At 44.6% G+C, this 24946-nt stretch overlaps 1 protein-coding gene across 1 annotated transcript in view; it reads right to left on the minus strand.

Annotated features, from left to right (window-relative positions):
* Positions 1-11146: 11146 nt before the first annotated feature.
* Positions 11147-24946, minus strand: part of GGA2 (golgi associated, gamma adaptin ear containing, ARF binding protein 2) — a 28505-nt gene continuing 14705 nt past the window's right edge. The window contains exons 6-17 of the mRNA XM_069570352.1: positions 24294-24397; positions 22856-22936; positions 22058-22195; positions 21116-21197; positions 19677-19802; positions 18827-18946; positions 18506-18534; positions 17964-18097; positions 16162-16319; positions 14205-14374; positions 12728-12838; positions 11147-12239 (exon numbers count right to left, since the gene is read on the minus strand). Coding sequence (XP_069426453.1) covers positions 12129-12239; positions 12728-12838; positions 14205-14374; positions 16162-16319; positions 17964-18097; positions 18506-18534; positions 18827-18946; positions 19677-19802; positions 21116-21197; positions 22058-22195; positions 22856-22936; positions 24294-24397 — 1364 coding nt within the window. The 3' untranslated portion in view covers positions 11147-12128. The remainder of the gene's footprint in view (positions 12240-12727; positions 12839-14204; positions 14375-16161; positions 16320-17963; positions 18098-18505; positions 18535-18826; positions 18947-19676; positions 19803-21115; positions 21198-22057; positions 22196-22855; positions 22937-24293; positions 24398-24946) is intronic.

A 24946-nucleotide genomic window follows, 5' to 3' on the forward strand; every position in this document is an offset into this window, starting at 1 on the left:
CAGTCCAGTGGCTAAGACTTTGTGCTCCCAATGCAGGGGGTCCGGGTTCAATCCCTGGTCAGGGAACTAGATCCCATATATGACAACTAAGACCTGGCGGCCAATTAAATAAGGCTATTAGAAATAATGCTGCTGTGAACGTTCACTACATGTCTTTGTGTGGACATGTTTTCATTTCTTTTGAATAGATTCTTAGGTGTGGAACTGCTAAATGATAAGACAGATTTATGTTTAATTTTTAAAGAAACTGCCAAACTTATCCCCCATACCACTTTACATTACAGTCAATGAGGTATGAGTGTTCCAGTTCCATTTGGTATGTAGTAGTAAGTCATTGTTGCCTTAATTTGCATTTCCCTAACAGCTAATGATATTGAACACATTTTCATGTGCTTATTAGCGGTTCTTACCTCCTCTTTGGTGAACTATCTTTTCAAAATTTTTGCCCATTTTCAATTGGCATTGCTTATCTTCATATTCAGAGAAGGCAATGGCACCCTACTCTAGTATTCTTGCCTGGAAAATCCCATGGACAGAGGAGCCTGGTAGGCTGCAGTCCATAGGGTCACTAAGAGTCGGACACGACTGAGTGACTTCACTTTCACTTTTCACTTTCATGCATTGGAGAAGGAAATGGCAACCCACTCCACTGTTCTTGCCTGGAGAATCCCAGGGTCAGGGGAGCCTGGTGGGCTGCCATCTATGGGGTCACACAGAGTCAGACATGACTGAAGTGACTTGGCAGCAGCAGTAGCAGCATCTTCATATTTCGTGCATCCTCAGTCGCTTCAGTCGTGTCCGACTGTGTGTGACCCAATGGACAGTAGCCTGCCAGGCTCCTCTGTCCGTGGGCTTTTCCCGGCAAGACTACTGGAGGGATTGCCATGTCCTCCTCCAGGAGGTCTTCCCAACCGGGGGATTGAAACCTGTCTTCCTGAGTCTCCTGCACTGTAGGCAGATTCTTTACCTCTGAGCCACTGGGGAAGGTCTGTCTTCATATTATTGAACTGCAAAGCTATTTATGTATTCTGTATGTAATTCCTGAATTAGAGCTGTGGTTTGCAAATATTTTTTCTCAATCTATAGCTTGTCTTTTTGTTTTCTTAACGATGTCTTTTGAGGGGCATACGTTTTTAATTTTGATAAATTCCATTATCTTTTTCTATTTTATGAATTATACTTTTGATATTATATGTAAGAAATCTTCACTTAACCAGAAATCATAAACTTTTATATTTTTCTCTAGAAGTTTAAACATTTTAGCTCTTACGTTTAGATCTATGATCCAGTTTGAATTCATTTTTTGTGTATGATATGAGGTAAAGGTCTAAGTTCTTTTTTCTTTTCTTTTTTCTTTTTTTTTTTTTTTGCATGCAGATATACAATTCTCCCTGCCTGCAATGCAGGAGACCCAGGTTTGATCCCTGGGTTGGGAAGATCCCCTGGAGAAGGAAATGGCAATCCACTCCAGTATTCTTGCCTGGAAAATCCCATGGACAGAGGAGCCTGGCGGGCTATAGTCCACAGGTTCGCGAAGAGTTGGACACAACTGAGTGACTGACACACAGATACAACTCCAACTCTCTCAGGACCATTTGTTGAACAGACTTTTCTTTCTCTTCTGAAATGCCTTTAGATCTTCGTCAAAATCAAATGACATAAATATAAGGGTTTCTGCACTTTAATTCTGTTCCATCATCTATACTCCTATTCTTGCACCAATACCAAACTGTCTTGATTCTATAGTTTACAGTAAGTTTTGAAATCTGGTAATGTAAGTCCTCTCATTTTATTCTTTTAAAAAATTGTTTTGCTACTCCATACCCTTTGCATTTCCATATAAACTTATAGTCAGCTTATCAATTTCTACTGCAGAAGTTGCTGGAATAGAGATCATATTGAATTTATAGATCCATTTGAGAACTGGCATCTTGACAGGGTTGAGTCTTCAAATCCATGAACATGAAATGCCTCTCCATTTATTTAGAGCAGAATTTCCAACCTTGGTGCTATTGACATTTGGCACCAGATAATTTTTGTTGTGGAGGGCTGTCCGATGCATTGTAAAATGTTTAACTGCATTCCTGGCCTTTACTCACTAGATGCCAATAGCATCCCCTCCCCCAAACTGTGACAACCAAAAATGTCTCCACATTACAGCTGTCCCCTAGTAAGAACAGTAGTAGTCAAACATTGTACATTGTAAATGTCTTCTACTTCTTTTGCTAAATGTATTCCAAAGTATTCATTTTAATACTATCGTGAATGAAATTTTCTTAATTTGATTTTCATATTGTTTCTTGTGTTAGAAACACACTTGATCTTTGTATGATTCTCTTGTACCTCTTGAACATCTAAATTCAGTTCTAGTTTGTGTGTCTGTATGTGTGTGTCAATATGTATGCTGGAGAACTGAGTTCGATTCTTGAATTGGGAAGATCCTCTGGAGAAGGAAATGGCAACCCACTGCAGTATTCTTGCCTGGAGAATTCCATGGACAGAGGAGCCTGGCAGGCTACAGTCCACAGGGTCTCGAGTCAGACATGACTTAGCACTGTCTTTTCTTTTGTCTTTCTGTGTGTGTGTGTGATTTGTCTACATACAGAATCATGAAAAAATGAAAAATCTTCCTTTTTCCTCTCAAGGTTGGATGTCTTTCTTTTTTCCAACTACTAAATGTGCTGGTTAGAATCTTCAGTGCAGTGTTGAATAGAAGTGGCAACAGACATCCTTCTAAGGATCTGTCTTTAGCATCCAGTCTTTAACCATGAAGTACAATGCTAGTTGTACATTTTTCATAGTTGCCCTTTTTTTTAAGTCGAGGAAGTTTCGTTCTGTTCCTATCTTTTATCAGTATGTTAAAATATTGTATTTTATAAATTGTGTGGTTTTGTTTTATTCATATGATGTATAACTATACAGCAGTAGTTTTTTGGATGGTAAACCAATCTTGCATTCCTGGGATAAATTCTACTTAGTCATGGGGTATTACTGTTTTATATGTTACCAGATTTGCTTTGCTAATATTTTGTTGAGGATTTTCATGTCTATGTTCATGGGGGAAATTGGCCTGTAATATCGTTTTGTGATCTTTGTCTAATTTTGGCTTAAGGATATCACTGGTCTCATAGAACGGTCTGGGATGTGATCCTTCCTTCTCCATTTTCTGAGTTTGTAAAGATTGTAACGTCTCTTCTTTAAATAGCTGACAGAATTCAAAGTGAAGCCATCTAGGCCTGGACTTTTCTTTGTGCGAAGATTTTGAATTATTAATTCAACTTCTTTACTTGTTATAGATCTATTAAGAACTTCTTTACTTATTATAGATTAAGATTATTACTATTTTGTTTCTTCTTAAATCCGTTGGTATGTTGAGAAATTCTACAAATTTGTCCATTTCATCTAATCTGTGAAATTTGTTGGCAAAAAATTATAACATTCCCTTATAATCCTTTTTAACTTCTGTAGAATTGGTAGTAATTGCCCCTCTTTATTTCTTGACTTTGGCAATATTTGTCTTTTCCACAGTTCATGGGGTCACAGAGTTGGACATGACTTAGTGAGCAACATGAACCACCACCACCCTGCTTCAGTATAGTTCTACTCCCTGCCCTCTCTGTTGAGCTCCTGTTATCATAGATAGTATGTTTCTTTGTTATAAACATGACATTTCTTATTGTTTTGTGCAATTGTCTTTTAATTAAAAGTACCTTCACCAGTATTTTTTGCTTCTTCATGTAGACTTATTGTTCACTTCACTGCAACTTGAATAACTTTAAGAAAGCTTTTTCTCACAAGACATATCTGCTTGCATCAAATTATCTGCCTTTAGTTGGGGATATCTTTATTATACCTTCATTTTTGAAAGACAGTAATGCTGGATAGAGAATTCTTTCCTACTCAGACCATTGAATGTCATCCCACTGCCTTCTCTATTGTTTCCAGTGAGAAGTCAGCTCTTAATCTATTATGAGCTTATTGTATGTGGTAAGTCATTTTTCTCTAAAGGCTTTCACAATTTTATCTTTGGCTTTTAAATTTGGCTGCAATGTGTCTAGGTCTGGGTTTCTTTGACTTTATGCTACATGAAGCTTGTTGAGTTTTATGGATGTGTAGATTAATGTTTTTCAGCAAATTTGGGAAGGCTTTGGATATTATTTCTTCAACCAACTTCTTTTCTGCCCCTTTTTTCCACTTGTCCTTTGGGGACTCCCATTATGTATATGTTGGTGTGTATTTGGTCACCATACACCTAATTGTGTCTCACAGATCTCTGTAGCTTTATATCTTTCTTGTTTTTTCTGTTACTCAGATTGGGTAACTTCTATTGACCTATCTTGAGGCTCACTGAGCGTTCTTAGGAACGAAGTCACTCATGGCAGGACAAGATTGAAGACATCTAGGTACCTGACCCGGAGAAGGCAATGGCACCCCACTCCAGTACTCTTGCCTGGAGAGTCCCATGGACGGAGGAGTAGCCTGCAGTCCACGGGGTCACTGAGTCGGACATGACTGAGCAACTTCACTTTCACTTGTCACTTTCACGCACTGGAGAAGGAAATGGCAACCCACTCGTGTTCTTGCCTGGGGAATCCCAGGGATGGGGGAGCCTGGTGGGTTGCCGTCTTGGAGTGGCAGAGTCGGACACGACTGAAGTGACTCAGCAGCAGCAGGGACCTGACCATGGACTGCACACCAGTCCTAGGTCCACTACCTTTGCGGTTCTTGAATTTGCAAGTCGTATGGATTGAACTGTGTCTCCCCCCAAACCCCACCCCCCCAGGGAGGTACAAATCCTAAGCACTAGTCCTTCTGAATGTGACTTTAATTGGCAGTGGCATCACTGCAGATGTAACAGGTTAGGATGAGATCATACTGAAGTAGGGTGAGTCCTTAATCCAGTAAGACCGGCATCCTTACAGGACGGTCGTGGGAGACACACACAGGGAGAACAGTGACAGCGAAGGCAGAGACCGCAGTGATGCAGCTACAAGCTAGGGAAGGCCAGACTGCCACAGACCCCCAGGGTTCTCCTACTGGTTTCAGAAAGAGCATGGTCCTCATTTTAGACTTCTAGCCTCCAGAACCGCCAGACAATACATTTCTGTTGAGTCATCCAACCTTGTTCAAGGGTGTCGGGAAGCTAATAGATCTAAATATTGCTTAAGCCGCTGTTACTTTGAGTTTTTTCGATTTCCTGCAGCTGATAATCTTGATATAGAGATGGTCAGCTTTTATTAAATGCAATCTTTTTTTGCTATCTCTGCAAATATTAGGTTATTAGTATCCTTAGCAAAATTTCATTGGTTTCCATAAGAGCAGGGGAGGTTTTGAAATGAATATAGTGACAAAATGGAAGTAACCACAAGTTAAGGCAGTAAATTAAAAAAGGAGAAATCTTAGATGAGGCGATTTGAGGTGAAATGCAGGAGGCACTAGAGGCTCCAGTTTGATCCCTGGGTCGGGAAGATCCCTTGGGAGTAGGAAATGGCAACCTGCTCCAGTATTTTTGACTGGAAAATTCCACGGACAGAGGACCCTAGCAGGTACAGTACATGGGGTTGCAAAGAGTCAGTCAGATTCGACTGAGCACACATACACACATATAAAGGGTACCTATCAGGTCTCGTATTTTGCTATTAAATACTCACCAAAAACTATGAAGTACATTTTTAACATTTAGAATATAAAAACTGAGGCCTAGTTGTTAAGTAACTTGCCCAAGATGGCAAGAAACTAGAAACTGAACCTGACTCCAAAACCCATCCTTGTTTCTCTCTCCCATGCAAGGGAGAGCTGCAGGGAAGACTTCAGCAGTCTTTGTTGCTGTCTGTTGTTCAGTCGCGTCTATTTGCAACCCCATGGGCTGCAGCATACCAGGCTTCCTGTCCTTCACTATCTCCCGGAGTTTGCTCAGACTCATGTCCGTTGAGTCAGTGATGTCATCCAACCATCTCAACCTCTGTTGCCCACAGGAATGGGGTCAGTGGAAGGGAGAGGCTGGAGGTTCATGGAAGTCATCAGGAAGTTCACGTGCCAGTCTTAATACAAAGCGCTTTCAACATGTGATTGATACCATCTGCTGTCAGAGAGGCGAGCGGGGGCTATTCTTTTTTTCTGTTCAGTTCATACTGATAATGGCATTATCACCAAGTCATCTATTGTTTACTAGCTCTGTCCTCCACTATCTCCCAGAGTTTGCTCAAATTCATGTCCCTTGAGTCAGTGATGCTATCTAACCATCTCATCCTCTGCCACCCGCTTCTCCTTTTGCCATCAAGTTACATTAAACAACAAAAAAGGGAAGTATGGACTGTTCATTTGCTTTAAAATGTCTAGAATATCTCCAAGGAACTAGTATCTCTTAGAAGGGCTGGTGGGAAGACTTTCCACCTTCTGTTGTTGAATTCTGAAAAGATAACATTGAGAATTAAAATAAATTGCACCTAGGTGTGGCCTAGGTGTGCCCATGTTACTAAATAACCAATAGGATGTGAATTAAAATATCACATAAAACTTCCAGGAAACCTTAAGAACTCGGCAGTTTTCCTTTATTCCTTCCTCCCCCCACTCCCTTTCTGTTGCCTAGAACTTCAGCAGCTAAAGCTCGTAACATAATGTTGAGTACATCCTTGGGTGGAGACTTAGCACTGGTTGGAGCTTAGGTCCCTAATGACTTTGTGATGCTTATACCACTGTGGACTAAGGCTGTCACTTGCCACTTCCATAAACAAATGATGTTGCAGTGATAAAGCCATCAACCATTGCAGCTGCCTCTATGGTGTACCCTGAGGGGAATTCTGAGTTGCAAAAATAAAAAAAAACACAGGATATTGGTCCTCGATACTTAAGATGTGTATCAGGAATTATTTCAGAGTCCAGACTCTGGCACCTTTCCCATACATAGAAAAGCACTAAAATCATTAACTTGAGATGTCTGCTTTTGTGATTAGAAGTAATCTCTTGATGACATGGAGGGGAGGGGTGTTTTTGTTTTTGCAGCAGAAACTCCTACATATCCTGGCTCTTAGCTTAGCAACAGTCCCTCAGCATGTGGGTTGCAGCTCACTGGCTTAGCTGCTGCAGGGCATGTGGGATCCTCCTAGACCAGGGATCAATCTGGTTTTCCTACTTTGCAAGGATGATTCTTAACCACAGGACCACCAGGGAAGCCCTCAATAAGAAAACAAGCCTCTGTGTTTAAGCCACTGTAGTTATTTCCTTATTAAACATGATGCTAGTACTTTGATTCTACTAGCAATAGCTAGTACTTTGATTCTATTAGGAATAAACAATGAATGAGAGAAAATGCCATTTCTTCATCTACTCAGATGATCAAATAGTCCATTTGCGTCATTAACGTGGCTAAGTGCATTCCCAAAGGCTCTACAGAGTGTATTCTTTCATACAGAGTGTATGCCACTAGCTTTAAAGTTAGTACTTTGGTTATGCACTCAAAAAACAAGAATAAACTAATAACAGTTATCTGTTTCAGATTTTGGAGACAGGATTAAAATTTTTAATTTTCCCTAATTTTTGAAATTTTTATTGAAACATGCACAATTTATGAGGCACAGTTCAAGGAATTTTTCTTAACAGTGTGTACAAGTCCATCCTAAACTCCCTAACTATCCCTTCCCCCATACCCCTGCCTGCAATCATGATGATTACCCCGTAACCATAACTTTGTTCTTTGAGTCTCAGGGTTGTAAACTTTAGAATTACATAGCCTGTTTACAAAATTTAAGTATAGGAAGTGTGTTCATTAGTTTCCGAGTATATTGTTATGGCTTTCTGCTTTTGGCCAGATTTAGGTGTGTGGTTTCCAATATTTTTATCTATCCTTGATATTTATTGCATCTCAGTATTAATTTGAACCCTGCCAAAATTTTAAATATTTGCTTACATTTATCTCATGAGGTAAATTTCAGTTATGGGAACTTCACTGGCAGCCCAGTGGTTGAGACTCCAAGCTTACACTGCAGGAAGCACAGGTTCAATCCTTGGTTAGGGAACTAAGATCCCGCAGACCACGGTGCAGCAAAAAAAAAAAAAGTTATGGGTAAGTCAAGTCAGTTCATGTACTGGAAACCAGATGGACAAACATACAGTAATTGAAATGAGTCTTAGCTTATTACTATGAAGGACTGGAGTCACTTCATATATAACTCACTTCTCAAAACAATCCTGTTGTGTTCTTTACAAGCAAGGAAGGGGAAGAGGACAAATTACTTGTCCCAGGTCACATGGCTAGAAGCAGTATCTGAAGCTGAAGAATAGAATTACGACTAAGGGTTGATTAATTACTTTAAACTGCTGGGGCTTCAGAAAACCTCAGACTTTAAAAACCTATGTTATCTGGAGCCTGTAACACTGTGGTAGGTTTTTCAACTTCTAAAATAATAGTATTACCCCTGAGTTTAGTTCAGTCACAGTTGTGTCTGATTCTCTGTGACTCCATGGACTGCAGCACGCCACCATGCAGCATATATGTATGTATTTTCAACATGTATATATTTTGTAATGTATGTATGTATTTTCAACAGTATAAAAAGTATTACCTCTAGCCATGGAATAATGTATTTAAAAATAAAAGTCAAAGAAGCAGAATGTTTACATATTTTTAGATGCAAGCTTTCTCAGAGGGAACAGGGTATACCTGGGAATGCACTGGGCAAGGGGCAGAAAGGCCTGGAGTTTTTCATGCCAGCTGAAATTAAACGTGTGGCACTCTCTGGACTTCGGGCTCACCCTACTTCATCTACTTGACTCCACTTCTTCCCAGTGAGAGGTCAGGGGTTACCTTAAAAAAACACAAAACAAACCATGGGCAGCGCCCTATTGTGCATGCTCTTAGTGTAAAAACCAAACAAACTAGTTGATGGAATTTTATATTTTGGGATTGAGTAAGCATCTTCTGTATTAGATATATTTAAAGAATTTGTGATTTACAAACACTTTAGTAAACACTATTTGTATGAGAATATCACCTTTGCTTTCAACCTTTCATGTTTGATCTCTCAATCTACACTATCTAATTTTTAATGAGTAGTATTCATGTGTTTGGTCTTAAGTTTTTTATCCTTCTTTCAACCTTTACTATCTCCACAGCCTATCTACCCTCCCAGAGTGGCTTGCAGATGGAGCAGCATTTTAGCCCAAAATTCACTGGAGATAAAAGGAGTTAACTGCAGGTGGTAGCCAGAGATTATGAGAAAACATGGCATTATGAAGGGACTTTCTTGTGGCTCTGGCAAAGTGTGCTCTATTCTTGACAGATGCCAGAAGGGTAGGGAGCACACAGTTAGAGGGCACTCAATGCTCCAAGCAAGCAACCTGAATTCAGCTGCGTACACTTTTAGAGCATTAATGACCCATTTGGAATTTTTCAGCAGGGATCAGGTACCCAGATCAGAAATCTGATGGTGGCCAACTATAATGTATAATGGCTCAGAGGAGAACTGAGAGGCAGCCTACTGCACTGTCCAAAAAAAAAAAAAAAAGCTAAACCAAGGCAGTGACAATGCAGCAGGGAGGCCAAAATGTGGTGCTATTTAGAAACAGACTGATGGTACAGTGGTTAAGACTTTACCCTCCAATGCACTGGGCACTGGTTCGATCCCTGGTCAGGGAACTAAGATCCTGCATGCTGTATGGTGTGGCCAAATTTTTTAAAAAAGAAATAGACTAGATGAGAAAACAGTACTGAAGGAATGGAGATGCAGCAGGAATCAAGGATCCATGAAGGCTTAGAAAGGTGCTTTCAAATAAATGAACAGAGAGAAAGAGAGGGAGGCAGCTGTGTTCCATTTTACATACTTGGAGCCAACAGTGGGAACCTCCAGATAAAGACATCCTCTATGCAGCTTGAAATACGGACCTGAGGTCAGCAAGAAGTCTACCACCCACCTAGTGGTGAACTGCCCAGAACGCTTAGAAAAGCCTTCAGGACTAAATCCTCTGGAAACACATTTAAAGGAAAGAAAAAAAGGAACAGTCAGAGGTAGGCTGAGAGACAGGGATGAGCAGGATCCTGGAGCAGGCATTCAGGAGAGGGGAAATGTAGGATCAGTGCCAAACCTCCACCAGACACATGATGGATCTCCCACCAGAACAGAAGACCCACAAGGGCAGGGGCCTTCTATCACTGCTTTGTCTGCAGCGCCTACAATGTGGCTGGCTCACAGCAGATAGTCGATTACTACTTGAGTGAATAAAGGATAAGGGCTATGTCTTAAGTGGTCACTGAACTTAGAATTAGAAGGCACTGCTGGCCACTTTCAGGACACCCATCCCCCACCTCCATGCCCTGTCCAACTCTCCCCAAGCAGAGAACCACTGGCAAGCTGTCTCCTAGACAACAGATGTATGTTCACACACACAGACTCTACCTTTTAACTATGGGATAAAGGTCTTTTCATGCGTCAGTTACATTTACCCATTTTGGATGGAAGTTCTTCATAGCCAGGCATCGTCTTTACAATAGGCACTCTAGAAGACTTTATGAAAATAAACTTGAGCCTATAAAGGCTCTAAAGAATATCTGAACACAAGACTTTAGAGTCAAATGAATCTTATGAGTTATGACAAATGAAGAAATCACCCCATCACTTACCTGTTTTGAGTTTTCACATCAAGCATACCTTTTTTTTTTTTTTACAGCTCCCATCCACAACATAGTCTGGGCAGATTTTCAGTTATATGCAGGAAGTAAAAGATCAGACTACAAAGTACCCGATTTTGTGACAAAGAGCCCCCCAAAACCATGCAATTTCTGAGGTGGACTCCTGCCCAGAGAGGTGAGCATATATCCTACATCAGGCCACCTCAGCCAGGCTGAGCTCTCTTCACTCATCAGGCCAAGCAGGACTTGGAAAACATGCACAAATGCCTAGCACCTAGTAGGTGCTAAGGAGTAACTGATAGCAAGCCTGCAATTTTCCCTTCACACCATGACTGTAACAAAAATCCATCTCTTTCAGCTTCATTCAGATCTTCAGGGCTTCTCTTCCCTGAAGCAGTTCTTAAGGCTCCACATTCCTCAGGAAGTCTTCCTCACTTCAAGACGAGCGATCCCTTCAGGCCTATCATCTCCGGGTGCAACGGGCACTGCATCTCCTACTTACTCAAAACTCCACAACGTGTATTTGTTACACAGGTATTTATTCGATAACAACTTTCTAGATTTAGTCACCACTTGAATCACTGCTAAACTCTTTTCGTATCTCATCTGCATCACAGTTCTTCACCGTGGATTGTGAAGTCAACAGGCCAGGGTGAACCTGTCAGTTATGACTTACAACGACTGGCATGGTGCCACCATCAAAGAGTTCCGGGTAAATGGTTGCAGAGAAAGAGGAGAAGGATGGAGATGAGGGTCCTGAGGAAGGGTCCAGACAGGCTGCCCAGCCCATGGAACCTGAGGCCTGAAGAAGGCCTGGGATCTGCTTTCCCCTCTGCCCTGAAGGGTCCATCTATGGGCGATTCTAAGGCACAGTGGTAAAGGACATGACTGGCCCACCAAGCGCGGTCCTCTGGTCCAGTGGCAACCCCTCGCCTAGGACACAGTGCAACAAGCATCCCATTCAGAAGATCTTCCTGGACACATGCAAGCAGCATTTGCTAATGGAAGTGGAGACGAGGTCCCTCTTGGAAGAGAGCATCCCAGAAGACACTCTGCCCCAAGAACCAACCAGGTCCCTTACGCGTCCCTGAGAACAGCAGCCTGGGAGCAACCAAGACTTTCAGAGGCTGACAAGGCACAGAGTGGATGAATGAAAAGGTAATAATACATGGAAAACAACAGTGACAACTTTGGCTTATAAAACCTCCAACCTGAGGCAGGGACATCAGTGTCTACCAACATGCAAAACCAGACATGACCGTAGCAGATGGTTATCAGAAATGTTTTAGCATTTCCCACACTGCCTTCATCCCTCCCCCTACAAACACACACACACACACACACACACACACACACCTGCAGAATAAGTCAGAGGCTGGCATCCAGAGCCTGATGTCAGGACAGAACTCTTGGCACTCTGCACTAAATCACCATGAACAGTCCTATCTAGACAGCAAAGGAACATTGGCCTAAGCTTGAATGGCAGGATCTGTCCTGGGAGGAGTCAGGCTGCACCCAAGACTGCCAGGTCGGGAAAGTCTTTCACTTCTCCTACTTCGCTGAAAGGCTGTCCACCCTGGTTGAATGTCAGCTTATACCGTAACCGGATGGGCTCCTGGGCAAAGATAAAAGACCTTAAATTAGTGGGGAGTGACAGAGAGATGGGCCCAGAGTCAAAGCCTTTACCCACCCAGTAGTCACCAAGTAACAGTATGCATATGTTAACGCCACCCAAGTGAGGCATACCCTGGCCTCGACCCTCTGGGACTACAAACACGAGGGGAGCCAGGAAGACACCCTGGGTGTCTTCCCACACTTTAGCAGCCCTGAGGTGGAGTCCAGCTAAGACGACAGGCTGGCCTCACCTTTCCAGAGGATTCCATGGAGCTAGAGAGTGTATGGACCACTCCCTTGGTCCACAGCTATGACAAGCTGGACACAGATCTTCCAATCAGCCCCAGAGGAAAACAGACTCCAGCAAGGGACATTCCACCAGCATCCCAAACAAACTAAGACCTCAATACAGTTCTCTTCACCTGCCAGGCTGCCTCCCTGGAGTTCAAGGGCCCCCATTTCCCTGCTAGCACCGGTACCAGAACGTACTTTGTGTGGATTGTCCAGCAGCAGCATCTGAGAGATCACAGCTGGAGGCGTCAAAGGACTGAAAGCAGGAAGCTTAGAGCTGGACGCCGGCTGCAGTTTCACTCTCATTGACTATTGGGGGAACAAATCCAACATATAACTCATTCCTAACAAACTACAGCTTTAATGAGGGAGATCTGGTGAACAGGAGAGCTTGGCCTCCACCCCACCAATGGCTGAAAGAATATGGAAGTCCCTCCCACCCCACCCATACACAAAGTGTATCTGTAGTTGTGTGGTCAAAGGTCAGCTTCTGAGAGGCAGAACATGAAGAAAGAAAGCACATCCTGCACTGAATTCTAACTGCCTCTCACTAGCTCCGTGACTCTGGGCAAAATATTTAACCTTTCTGAACCCTGGACTGATAATTTGTAAGATAGAGGTAATGAGAGTCCATGCCCTACAAAATTGCCATCAGTGTTAGAAAGTGCATGGTTTGGGGCGTCCCTGGTGGCCGAGTGGTAAAGAAGCCACCTGCCATTGCAGTGCCAACGCAGGGAACAACTAAGCCCGCGTGCCACAGCTGCTAAGCCCCAGCTCCCCAACAAGAGAAGCCACAGTAACAAGAAGCCCAAACACTGCAGCTGGAGAGTGCACCCTGCCAGCCTGGATGGAAGGGCCGTTTAGAGGAGAATGGATACATGCATATGTATGGCTGAGCCCCTTCGCTGTTCACCTGAAACTGTCACAACATTGTTACGCAGCTATACCCCAAAACAAAATAAAAAGTTAAAAAAAAATAGTCCCCACTTGCCACAACTGGAGAAGGCCCGCATGGAGCAACAAAGACCCAGTGCAGCCATAAATAAATTACAAAATAATAATAAACTAAAAACAAATAAACCTTAAAAAAAAAATAGAAAATGCACCCTTTTATTTTTGCCTTGAATCCTTCCTTTCAGGACAGGGCCCTTGCCCATTTCTTGTGATTCTAGTCTGGCTGTTAACCTGTGGGGACTGACTTCCCTTGAGAAAGGGATGTAATGTCCTACTTGGCCAGAGTACCTCACATCCCTGAACACGAATTACTGGCCTGAGGTATACCAGTAACATATACAATGCCTCATGCCAGTTTATTCTGAGATAAAAAGAGTTAAGGCCCATGTAACTCTGGAGCTGCTGGCGGCCATTTCCTGCTTTGTGGAGACTGTCCGTGAGAGAACAGGCTCCAGAAGGGAAAAACAAAGTCAAGAGAGGGAAAGCGGCAGGCCCTTAAGGAACTGTATACGAACCTACCCGAATCCAGCCATCTGTGAAGGCACACATTCAGGAATCCCCAGTTAACTGAGCCAACAAAATTCCCGTTTTATCTTAATCTACTTTAAGTGAAGATTATGACCTTTCCATCTCATAGATAATGTCCCCACAAAGGACCTGATGCTCAAAAATGACAGCCTTTATTGAAGAATTCCAGGGAGCGGGCCAGCCGCTGACTCACCTTTGGCACAGCCACTTGAAACATGATGTCCCAGACGGGCTGGGTGGCCGTGCTCATCATGGTCAACAGGAGCACCTGCACCTCTGGGTGGCCGGGAGCTCCAGTCTGAGAAAAGTGGAGCAGAATTCTGAATCCATTCCGGTCGTACACGATAAGAGGCGGCAGGCTGCCTGGCAGAGAAGGACCCAACCAAGAGGATCAGTGCTACTACAAACTCCCCTGAAGAGCGGCCACACTTGAAACAGACACGCACCCGTCACCAAGTCCTCCTCTTCTCCACTCAGCACAGCTCCTGGGCTCAACCCTCTGCACCACCATAACTCAAGTCCTCATTAGCTCCAGGGGACTCCTGTGACATTCCAAACTGATCTCTCCCCACCATCCAACCATCCATTACCAGTTAAAAAAAATTTAATAAAAAATTCAGAAAATAACTTTTTTTTAGCAAGAAATGATTGGATGATTAAAATAGCATATGGGGACTTCCCTGGTGGTCCAGTGGCCAAGAGTCCATGCTCCCAGTGCAGGAGGTGTGCGTTCGGTCCCTAGTCAGAGATCTAGATCTCATATGGTGCAACTTAATCAGAAGAAAAAAGATCCTGTATGCCACATGCCAAAACTAAGATCCAGAAGAGCCAAGTAAATAAATATTAAAAAATAATGTGTGAACACAACAAAAAATACAGGATATCATAAAGGATGAAACAGAAAACACCTTTACTGCTCCCCAGAAATAAGCACCGCAAACATCTGGGCCTCTGTCCTTCTGGTCTCTTTGTATGACTATATACACATACATATCCCTTATATTTAATTTGACAAAGCAGTAAAGATAGCAGAGCTTTCTAAATTAATCAAGTATTGGAACACTAAAGGGATTGTCCTAATTTAGCTAAGAAATAATTTCAAAGTTAATTTGGGGAGAAAGATACATGAGACTAACTATAAGAAAAGGAGGGGGAGTAGGGCTATCTGCATGAACAAATACTCAGATATGGACAAAACTGCAACTCAAAACAGCAAGTAAAACAGACCCAAACTTGAGAATTTAACATATCAAGAAAGTACTTTTGAAAATCATTGGCTAATTCAGTAAGTGGTAGACAAATGGCTAAACATCTTTTAAAAAATTTAATGAAGATCATTATCTCATGCCAAATATCACTTATCAAAATGCACATTATAAAAACATACTTTAACAATGAAACTGCCAAAGATTAAAGACTGAAAATATTCATGAGGTATGGTGGTGAGGTTATGGGCAAAAGGCAACCTTTCTAGAAGGCAACTTGGTAGTGAAGGTCAAAATTTTAAAAGTCTACACCCAGCATTTCCTCTTTTAAGTATATTTCCTAATGAAATAATCAGGGAAGTTTTAAAAATGGGTCTCCATTTATTGCAACGAGTTGTTCACTGTTTCCTGCTCATGTATCAGGGTGCTGACCACAGGGAGTCACCTTACTTAGCTGGGCCTTCAGTCTCCTTCCCTTTGTAATAAGGGAGGTTAATATCTATGTTTCCTGCTTTAATGAGGATCCTTAGAGGAAGATGCTCACCAGTCAAATTCTTCCTTTCCTTCTAATTCCAGCTCTCCCTATTTATCTCAGGTCACACTGAACATTCCCTTCCTGAATTCCAAATGAAGATCATGTCCCTATGTGGACTCAAGATCCCTAATTAAATTCTGCCTGCCAATATGCTTCAGAGTCAACCCCATGACAGAAAACTAAGAAAAATATCAGCAAAGAGACCATGACGCCACCTGCCTTATCCTTTGCCTGCAGGCGAGATTCTGAAGATTAAGGGCTGCTATGGCTTTTAATAGTAAATAAAGCAGGATATAAAACAGTATAAACCCCCATGTACCTTCCCCAGTTTAAGAGCCACTCCTATCAATCCAGAGTGGATAAAGCTGGGTGTCTAATAGAGAGGGAAAAAAGAGTGAAACTGTACTTACTGGGCTTAACAGACTCCAAAGGGACAAACACGTGAGCCAGAGGAGTGTTCTGGGAAGATGGGGAAGGAGCCAAAGGGCCGGCCTCCCAGGACCAACCTGGTGAGGACTTGGTACCTGGTGGTACTTCCTTGGGGATACTTTTCTGTGGAATATAATTCCTGCAAAGAAATAATAAGACTGGAAAAAACCGTAGAGAAATCTGGGAATCTGATTAGACTTTCTGAAGAAAAAGGGAAAAAATAAATGTAAATCTGTGTGCATATGTGTGTATGTACATATTTTCAGGGTGTATGAGTTTAGAAAAGTAATCTAACCCATGCCTCAGTTTTCTTATCTGCAAAATGGAGACATCTTAATGTTTACCTCATAGGGTTATAACAAGAATTAAATGAGAAAGTGTATGAAGTGTATCTGCATGCACACAATAAGAACCCAATAAACTAATTAATGTTGTCAGGCAGTCATGTTACACCGGCCACATCATTCATACCTCATAATTTTGTCCCTTTGGAACACAAATCAAAAACACTTTTGGAAAACCTAAGTCCAGACAGAAGTGACCCACCAAAATTAGAATGTCAAGCGGTGATAAACAGCAAACTAGGAAGAAATCCGTTAGATACAAACAAGAATGACCTCCCAGCACAGCTCCATCTCCACCCAGTTTGGAGGTCTTCACCAGGCACACAGGCTCTCAGGGAGCCATCTGGGGAAGGCAAAGTGCTCCAGCCTTGCCAGAGGCAAATGGACAGGATCTATGAAAATGTGTTTACATTCATACCTTAGAGCACCTCTCTTTACATAAATCTGTACTACAGAAACTTTCCAGGTGCCTCCACACTGGAAGTTATGTAAATATCCGCAAGAGGGCAATGACTAAGTATACATTATAGGTATATGAAAGCGTGAAAGCGAAGTCACTCAGTCGTGTCCGACTCTTTGTGACCCGGTGGACTGTAGCCTACCAAGCTCCTCTGTCCATGGGATTCTCCAGGCAAGAATACTGGAGTGAGTTGCCATTTCCTTCTCCAGGGGATCTTCCCGACCCAGGGATCGAACCCGGGTTTCCCACATTGGAGGCAGACTCTAACCTCTGAGCCACCAGGGAAGCCCATATGAATATTATTCAACTATCAGAATGAGGCAAATTTACATAAACTGATGAAAATGTATCAAAGATGTGTGATATAAAAAACCAGAGTGGGGTTCCCCTCGTGGCTCAGTGGTAAAGAATCTACCTGCCTTCACGGCCTAGGGCCCATGCTCTGCAATAAGAGAAGCCACCACAAGAAGCCCGTGCACCGCAGCTAGAAAAAAAACCAGAGGAGCAACGAAGACCCAGCACAGCCAAAAATAAAATTATTTTTAAAAAGTAAAAACAAAAACACCCCACAGCAGAGTACAATCTGTAAATTATAACCTCACCTGTGTAAAACAAGCCACATATTACTATATGTGCAGGAAAAAAGCAAAGAAGGAGCATTCAACCTCGTTTTTAGGGAATGGTATTTAGGATTTTCTATACAATCTATTTCTCTAGCGAATAAACATTGCTGCAAACTACAGTAAAATCAGGAAAACAGAAAACCAACCTATAAAGACCAAGAACATCATCATCAGCTACCACTGATGTTACTCCTGAAACCCCTTTCCAGAGGTCCTGGCCAAAATGTGTGCTCTCCTGACTCAGGGTGGATGGGGAGGTAAAGGGGCGGCACGCAGTGCAGCCCTTCAGGGAGAGTGGCAGCCCAGCAACTGCACACAGGAGCGACTCTTCTCGGCTCCCTGCCCACAAGACTCACCGAGATCCTGGAGGTGGCTGTGGGGAGAGGAGGTCCAGCAAGTTCCCTTCTGTAGAAGGGCTCTGAGCACCGCCAGCTGGCAGCGTGCTGGTGGTGGGGTTCTTCTTTTCCTGACAGCAATTCTGACCTGCAACCTGTCAAACCAGGAATGGCTCAAGTAAGGGCAGCGTATGAATGAGAGCCGCGGTCACACCAGGGCACAGCTCTCCTGATCCCAAAGCCACCACAGAGCAGGTTAACCACGTTTCCTAGGGCAGGTGGAGAAAGGGCAAGAGGGCCTGACTCCTGAGCAGACCTTTGGTAAGTAAGCAAGAGTCTGGATACAATGGAAGAGGGCAGGGATAGAAGAGCAAAAACACGTCTCCCTTCAGGGGTTCAAGCCAGACAGTGGAAGAAAAGAAAAGGCTTTGGACCTCTGAGTCCACAAGAGCCACCAGGCTATGCTGTCACCCTCTGCCCTCCCCGGGGCAGTGCTGCCTTCAGGAAGGCAGGTTTGAGGGACCTCACCTCTCCTCTCCAGCCCCCAGGAAGGGCCTCCTTACCTTGCTGGGAACTGGGGCATCACTGATTCCTGCAAGGAAGGAACACAGTGGAGGTGCACATCAGTAACTACCTGATACAAGCCGGAGACCGATGCCACCCTTTCTAGAGCCCTCGGAAAGCCTAGACAAAGCAAATTACCGGAACTCATTCAACTCCGTCCTGGCAAATCTGAGACTGGGGACAAGGAAGACCTCTCCGAATTTCCCAGTATAACCCGATTCTTTCTAAACACAGGCACACACTCCCCAAGGGAATGGGCCTACTCTCTCCCTGGGAGTCAGGACCGCTCTGTGCCGGCTCCCCCGAGACACCACCCTTACCTAAGGCTGCCAGGTCCTGATGCAGTAAAGACGGCGTCACAGCCCCAGCCTGCTCAGACCCGCTGTCCTCCAAGTCAATCAGGGGGCAGTTCTTCATGCAGCCTGTTGGATTCTGAAAGACTAGAAAACAGATAGGAAAGTAAATATGAGTGAAAGCTCCACTTCCCTCAGGCCTCCTCCCAATCAAAAGACATCACACGGTCCCCCCTTAGCACACCCCTGAAGAACCTTCCACTGCCGTTGATTGGCTTGATTCACAGCCTTGAGTGGCATCTGAAATACAAGGCAGCCAGAAGAACTGCCTTCCCATCCCTGCCATCACAGAATCCTCTTACACTCCATCCAACCAGGAGAGCAGCAGAGCGGATTGCTCCAGCTCAGAGGCCGTTGAGGTTCTGACCACAGCTTATCAGAATCATCTCAAGTGCTTGATAAAAATTTGGGGCCCAGCTCCAGGTAATCTAGGTCCAAAAAGGTCTAAGAATCTGCATTTCAAGCACTATTTTAGACCGATTCTGATTTAGCTAGCCTGGCACCAGGAACCACTGATGGTCAATCTTCTTTGGTGCACAGCTCCCCTAAGTAAGCACTCACAAGAGGCACAATCTGAATCTGGTACCAGAATAGCCACACACTTCTGTTTACAAAGCTAGCTGCTGCCCAGCAGTCAATCCGTGATGGCACATGGGGCAGAGGCTGGCTACATATAACCAATTCTCAAGGGAAAGGGAAAAGAGAGTGTGTGCTCTCATTTCTATACCATAACCCAGAACGTTCTGAGGAGTCAGTTCTTTCCCGGGATCTGCAGGCTGCCCCCCGACAAGGAGTGGAAGATGCTCTCTGCACATACCTCTGGACACAGGGATGTCTTCCACAGAGCTGGCCACTGTGTTCCCAAAGGTGACACGGCCCTCCATCACCTGTTTGTACAGCAGAACTCCCTGGGTGAGGAGGTCATTTGCCTGGAGAATCTCCGCTGAAGAACGAGAGAAAAATCAGAATCTCCCGTTTAGCAACCAACATTCTCAGTCTTTTTAAAGCCATCCACAAAGCAGCAACCACACAGCTATTAATTTAATGTCAATTTTTAAACTAAATGGAAGTGAACAAACAAGAGGTTGAATGTTGTATTTGGCATGTGCAAGGTGTTTTAAATTTCATTCATTTTGACTTCACTGCAACCAGAGAAAATAACAGGCTTAGAATAATTATATCATTAAAAAAACCCCAGAAAACCAGATACCATGGGCCTCGTAACATCACCTATGATGTATTCTTGTTCCTCCCCGACACACCCTCATTTGAACCTGAATCTGAACAACCTTCCTGATTCAATTTATAAGAAATCAAGAATTTCAGAAATATCAGGAACAGAGAAATATTAACCACCAGGGGAGATGCCATCAGAAAAGTGAGACCAAGAAAAAGGACACGTTTTTCATGAATGAAATTAAAAAAAATAAAACAGGAGGCTAGCCACCATAAGAGACTTAAATACCAAGCATGGTTTTCCTTTCTGGTTCTGATTTATAACAAACTTTAAAAAAGAAAAAAAAGGGTCAGCAAGAGATGATTAGAGAGAGAAAATGCCCAGGAAATCTGAACACTGATAGGTTACTCCGAAATGTTTGGAATTTGCTTAAAAACAGAACCGGGAGTGTGGGGAGGGGGAGGTCAGAGGGACTGCGCAGTACAAGTAAAACACGATCAAGACTGACTGTGAGCTGGTAATTGTGATCGGAAGGTGAAGAGGACACGGAGATAGAATCCCTTTTATGTGTTTTGAGATCTTCCATAAGATAAAAAGCTTCAGCCATTTCTATAGTTGTGTCCAGGATTTCAGTTCTCCCACGTGCCTTTCATTCCACACTGGCCACCTCGCTGAGGCTCCCCAACCCAGCCCACGAAGGCACTCTGGGTGTGAGACCTCCCAGAGGTGCCCGGCGCAGCTGCTTCTCAGACCTCTCAGAGGCTCAGTTTTTCTGCAAGTCTCCAGTGGGAGCGGCTCTTCCTTCTACCCTTTCACACCCAGCTCACATGGGAAACCGCCACCCTGTTCTATGCTTGTAGACCTGCTGCTCATTTCTTGCTCAAGCCCAGATTTCTCTGAAAATTGTAAGAATCAACTCAATCAATGCCATCCCCAAGCGCAACCACTGGAACACTTGGAAGCCACCATCGAGTTTCTGTGTCAGCAGCACAGAGGAAGCCCCACGGCAGGCAGAGAGCCCCAGGCAGGTCCTACACTCTGGGGTGTGCGCTGCCTACGCCTAGAGAATAAGACCGTACCGAGTGCCTCATCGTCGTCGGTGGTGTCACTCGCCAGCCGGAACAGGGTGGGCCGCAGCTTTTCACACCTCTCATACACGACCTAGAAAATAGTTTGTTACATAAAATTCTCACTAAGTGCGTTATAAAAAAAGAAAGCTCTCAAGATGTGTAAATGTGGAGAAATGGGAACTCTGAAACACTGCTATCACAAACATAACATGATACAATCACTCTGGCACTTTTTAAAAAGTTGACTATACACCCAGCATATGACCTAGCAATCCCACATTGAGGTGTTTACCCAAGAGAAAATATGTTCACACAAAACGGTCCTGAACACAAGTATTCAGAGCAGCGTATTTCATAATCACCTGAAGCTGCAAGCAACCCAAATATCCATCAGCAGACGAACGGATACGCATATTGTGGTACATGCACACCACAGTTTCTCCAAAGGAGAGAAGCCTAATCATCCCCCCCAAAAGGGGCAGGGGAGGAATACTGCATCATTCCCTTTATAAAAGAGTCTAAGAAACGTAAATTAATCAGAAGTCTTTCTCAGTCATGTCCAACTCTTTGCAGCCCCACAGACTGCAGCCTGCCAGGTTCTACCGTCTGTGGAATGTTCCAGGTAAGAATACTGGAGTGGGTTGCCACTTCCTCCTAGAGGGGATCTTCCCGACCTAGGAACGGAGCATGTGTCCCTGGCATCTCTTGCACTGGTAGGTGGATTCTTCACCACTAGTGCCACCTGGGAAGCCCCAAACTAACTAGAAGGGGAAACACCTATCAGTGGTTGCTTGGGAGAGAGGGAGGAACAGGAGGAGGAGAAGGAGAAGTTTGAGGGGGAGAGGAACATGCCTGTCATTTTGACTGTGTGAGGGCCTCTTGAAATCTGTGCATATTCTTAGTATGTCAGGCATACTGAGTCCTTCCTGCCTTTGTTTTTGAAAAGAGTACCTGCAAGGCCGCCTGGTCTGGCGGGGCCTGTCCTGGCTTGCGGTATGTGCTCAGCATCTCCTGCAGCACCTTCACGTGGCTCCGAACTTCCTCCACAGCACTGACCCTCCTGGACACCTTCTCCGACTTTTCTTGTTCCTTTCGGGAGAAAGACGATGAAGTGAGGGACAGACGCTATGGATAAAGCTTGAATGTGCGCCGGGAGAGGCATGCTGTGCTGTGCAGAGCTCAGGGAAGCCACCGAAACACTGAATGGGTGGAGTGTTCACTCAGCGGGCAAGAAGATGCTCAAAGTCTGGAATTCCTGGGACAGACAAGGGGGAGCATGTGTCCACTGTATTACCAGCCTCCATCCCTCTGGAGAGGAAAATCCCATACCTGGATTCCCACACCAACACTGGTCACTGAGACAGAAACCGGGGTCTGTGAAATGCTTTGAGTTCTTGGACAGAAGTACTTGGAAGCACACAGAAGTTTCTGCTTCCAGGCACCACCTTGCTACCCTTCAGGGAGATCATAGCTGTTCCCTGGTTCAGGGCTAGGCGGCTGTATCTTCTTCCAGCTAACTGTACCCGCCCCCCCCCACACACATACTGTCCCTGCTGCCAAGTTGCTTCAGTTGTGTCCAACTCTTTGCAACCCCATGGACTATAGCCCATCAGGCTCCTCTGTCCATGCATGAAACTGTCCAGGCAAGAATACTGGAGTGGGTTCCCATGCCCTCCTCCAGGGGATCTCCCTACACTGTCCAGCCCCTGTCAAATGCTGGTTCTGCAGAACCCCCTGGAAAATGCCCACCTCCTTGACCAAATTCTTGATCAGCCGGTTTGCAGCCTGAAGATCCTCAGGATGGTTGCTTTTCAGAAGCCTTGTCAGAAGCTGGAAAGGGAACACGACTCAGTGAAACTAATTCCCTGTGTCAAGCGGCTCAGAGCAATAGCACCAGCAACAGCAGAATTACCTGCCACAACAGCTCGCACATTAAATGCATGACCTTACTAAATCCTCACGATGACGCAATAATTTAACGATCACGACCATCATGACATTCCCCACAGAACACTGGTGTTTCAACAAGGAATGGAGATGGATGTCCAGGAGACATCCGGCCAAGTCTGGAAACATTGTCAGTGGTCACAACTGGGGGCAGTACTGACATCCAGTGGGTAGAGGTCAGGGACACCTATACACCCCACCTCACAGTGCATGACAGCCCCCAACAAGGAAGTTAACTGGCCCAAAATGTCAATAGTACAGAGGCAGTCTTAGACCACACACTCTGATGTGAGAGACCTCGGGAATCTCATCCACTTTGTTCCCAATGCCTAGTGGAAAGCCTGACACGTGGAGTCACTCACTCCTCATTGGATAGACGGCAGGAAAGATGGAGAGCCATCTTTCTGAGCACCGCAGTGTCTAAGCAGCTGGCCCAAGCTGACACCAGACTGACTTTCTCAGGAGTCCATGCCACACCTCTTCCCCTGCCCCTCCTGAGGACCCCGCAGGAGAGGAGCCGAGGGAAAGCCGCCCAGAGCCCAGCACAGCTCTGCTCATCCTGCCCACAGCGAGCACCCAGATCCAAGGGAGGAGGACAGCTGACAGGTGCGGCTGGAAGGCAGAGGGCACCAGAAGAGACCCATCCTTGGACTGGAGTCTTCCTGGTCCTACACTCATCAGACCTTGTAAGCGACCGAGAACAGTAATGACCAAAAGCACTGCCACCTTTCAGAGGTACCCTGGAGTTATCCCCGAGTCGTGGCCTAGGTTTGGACCACCTTGCTTCTCCCTCCCCTCTTCTTAATGATGTCTGAGGAGCAGCGATACTGGAGGCAGGAACGGAAGGAAAACGGGCAAGATCGGGCTTACTGATGCTTTCTCTTTTGATCTGAACCAACGTGCAACCCATGCTTTCCTCCCCACTCCCCTTCCCCAAACACTGCACACATTCTGGATACGACTGACCCCCCACACTACCCACTAGGGTTGGCCTTTTGTACCTTCTTTCCCCCGGGAACACCGAACAGATAAGGTGGAAGACCCAAAGAATAGGTCACTTATTTGACCTCTCCATGAAGACAACATACAGACCCTAAGACACCTCTCTCTGCTCCAGAGAGAACTCACCCCACCTCCCCACATGCCAGTTCAGATCAGAGGGTACTGGAGGGGAGTCCCTCAAAGAAGAGGTTGGCTCAGACTCCAGGTTGGCCTCCATGGTCAGGGAGAAGCTTCTTACCTTTGACTTTTCTTCATCAGCATCAAAGATGGAGCTCTTGGGCCAGGGAGAAGGTGGGGGCAAGATTTTATCCACTGGAAGTTTAGGGTCTTGCTTTATTATACCTAAAAAATGCAATTCATGGATATGCTGATATAAATATCTGCTGACATCAACAGGATCCAGTATAAAGTCCAGAAACCCCTGGTTCCTGATCTCCCACCAGAAAGACACTGTCAGAGACCTTAAAGGGAAACACCCAGGGCATGACCAAGGCTCTGTATCCTCCCTTGAGAGAATCCCAAGTCGGGGATGGTCAGAGCCAACTAAATCAGAGCAGAGGCAGTCCCTAAGACTAGCAGTCTACGGTCCCTACACTATACAAATACTGACCATTTTATGCAGTACACAACCTCTCAGGGCCCAGAAATTAGTGTAGGATCTTTGATACTCATAAAAATACTGAGTGCATGTGAAAGGGGAAAAAAATAGCCCATCCTAAATCTGGTTCCTCCCACAGAGCCTGAGAAAAGGAACGTGCACTCCCAGCTTTGACACAGGACACACTCTGGAGCTCGCTTCACAAGAGGAACAGGCTCATTCTCCAAGGGCCTCACAAAAAGAGAATGGGAAAGGCCCAATGGTCCACCGAAATCCTTCTCTCCCCAGAGAGA

Source organism: Ovis canadensis, chromosome 24, assembly GCF_042477335.2.
Source record: "Ovis canadensis isolate MfBH-ARS-UI-01 breed Bighorn chromosome 24, ARS-UI_OviCan_v2, whole genome shotgun sequence".
Classification (NCBI taxonomy): domain Eukaryota; kingdom Metazoa; phylum Chordata; class Mammalia; order Artiodactyla; family Bovidae; genus Ovis; species Ovis canadensis.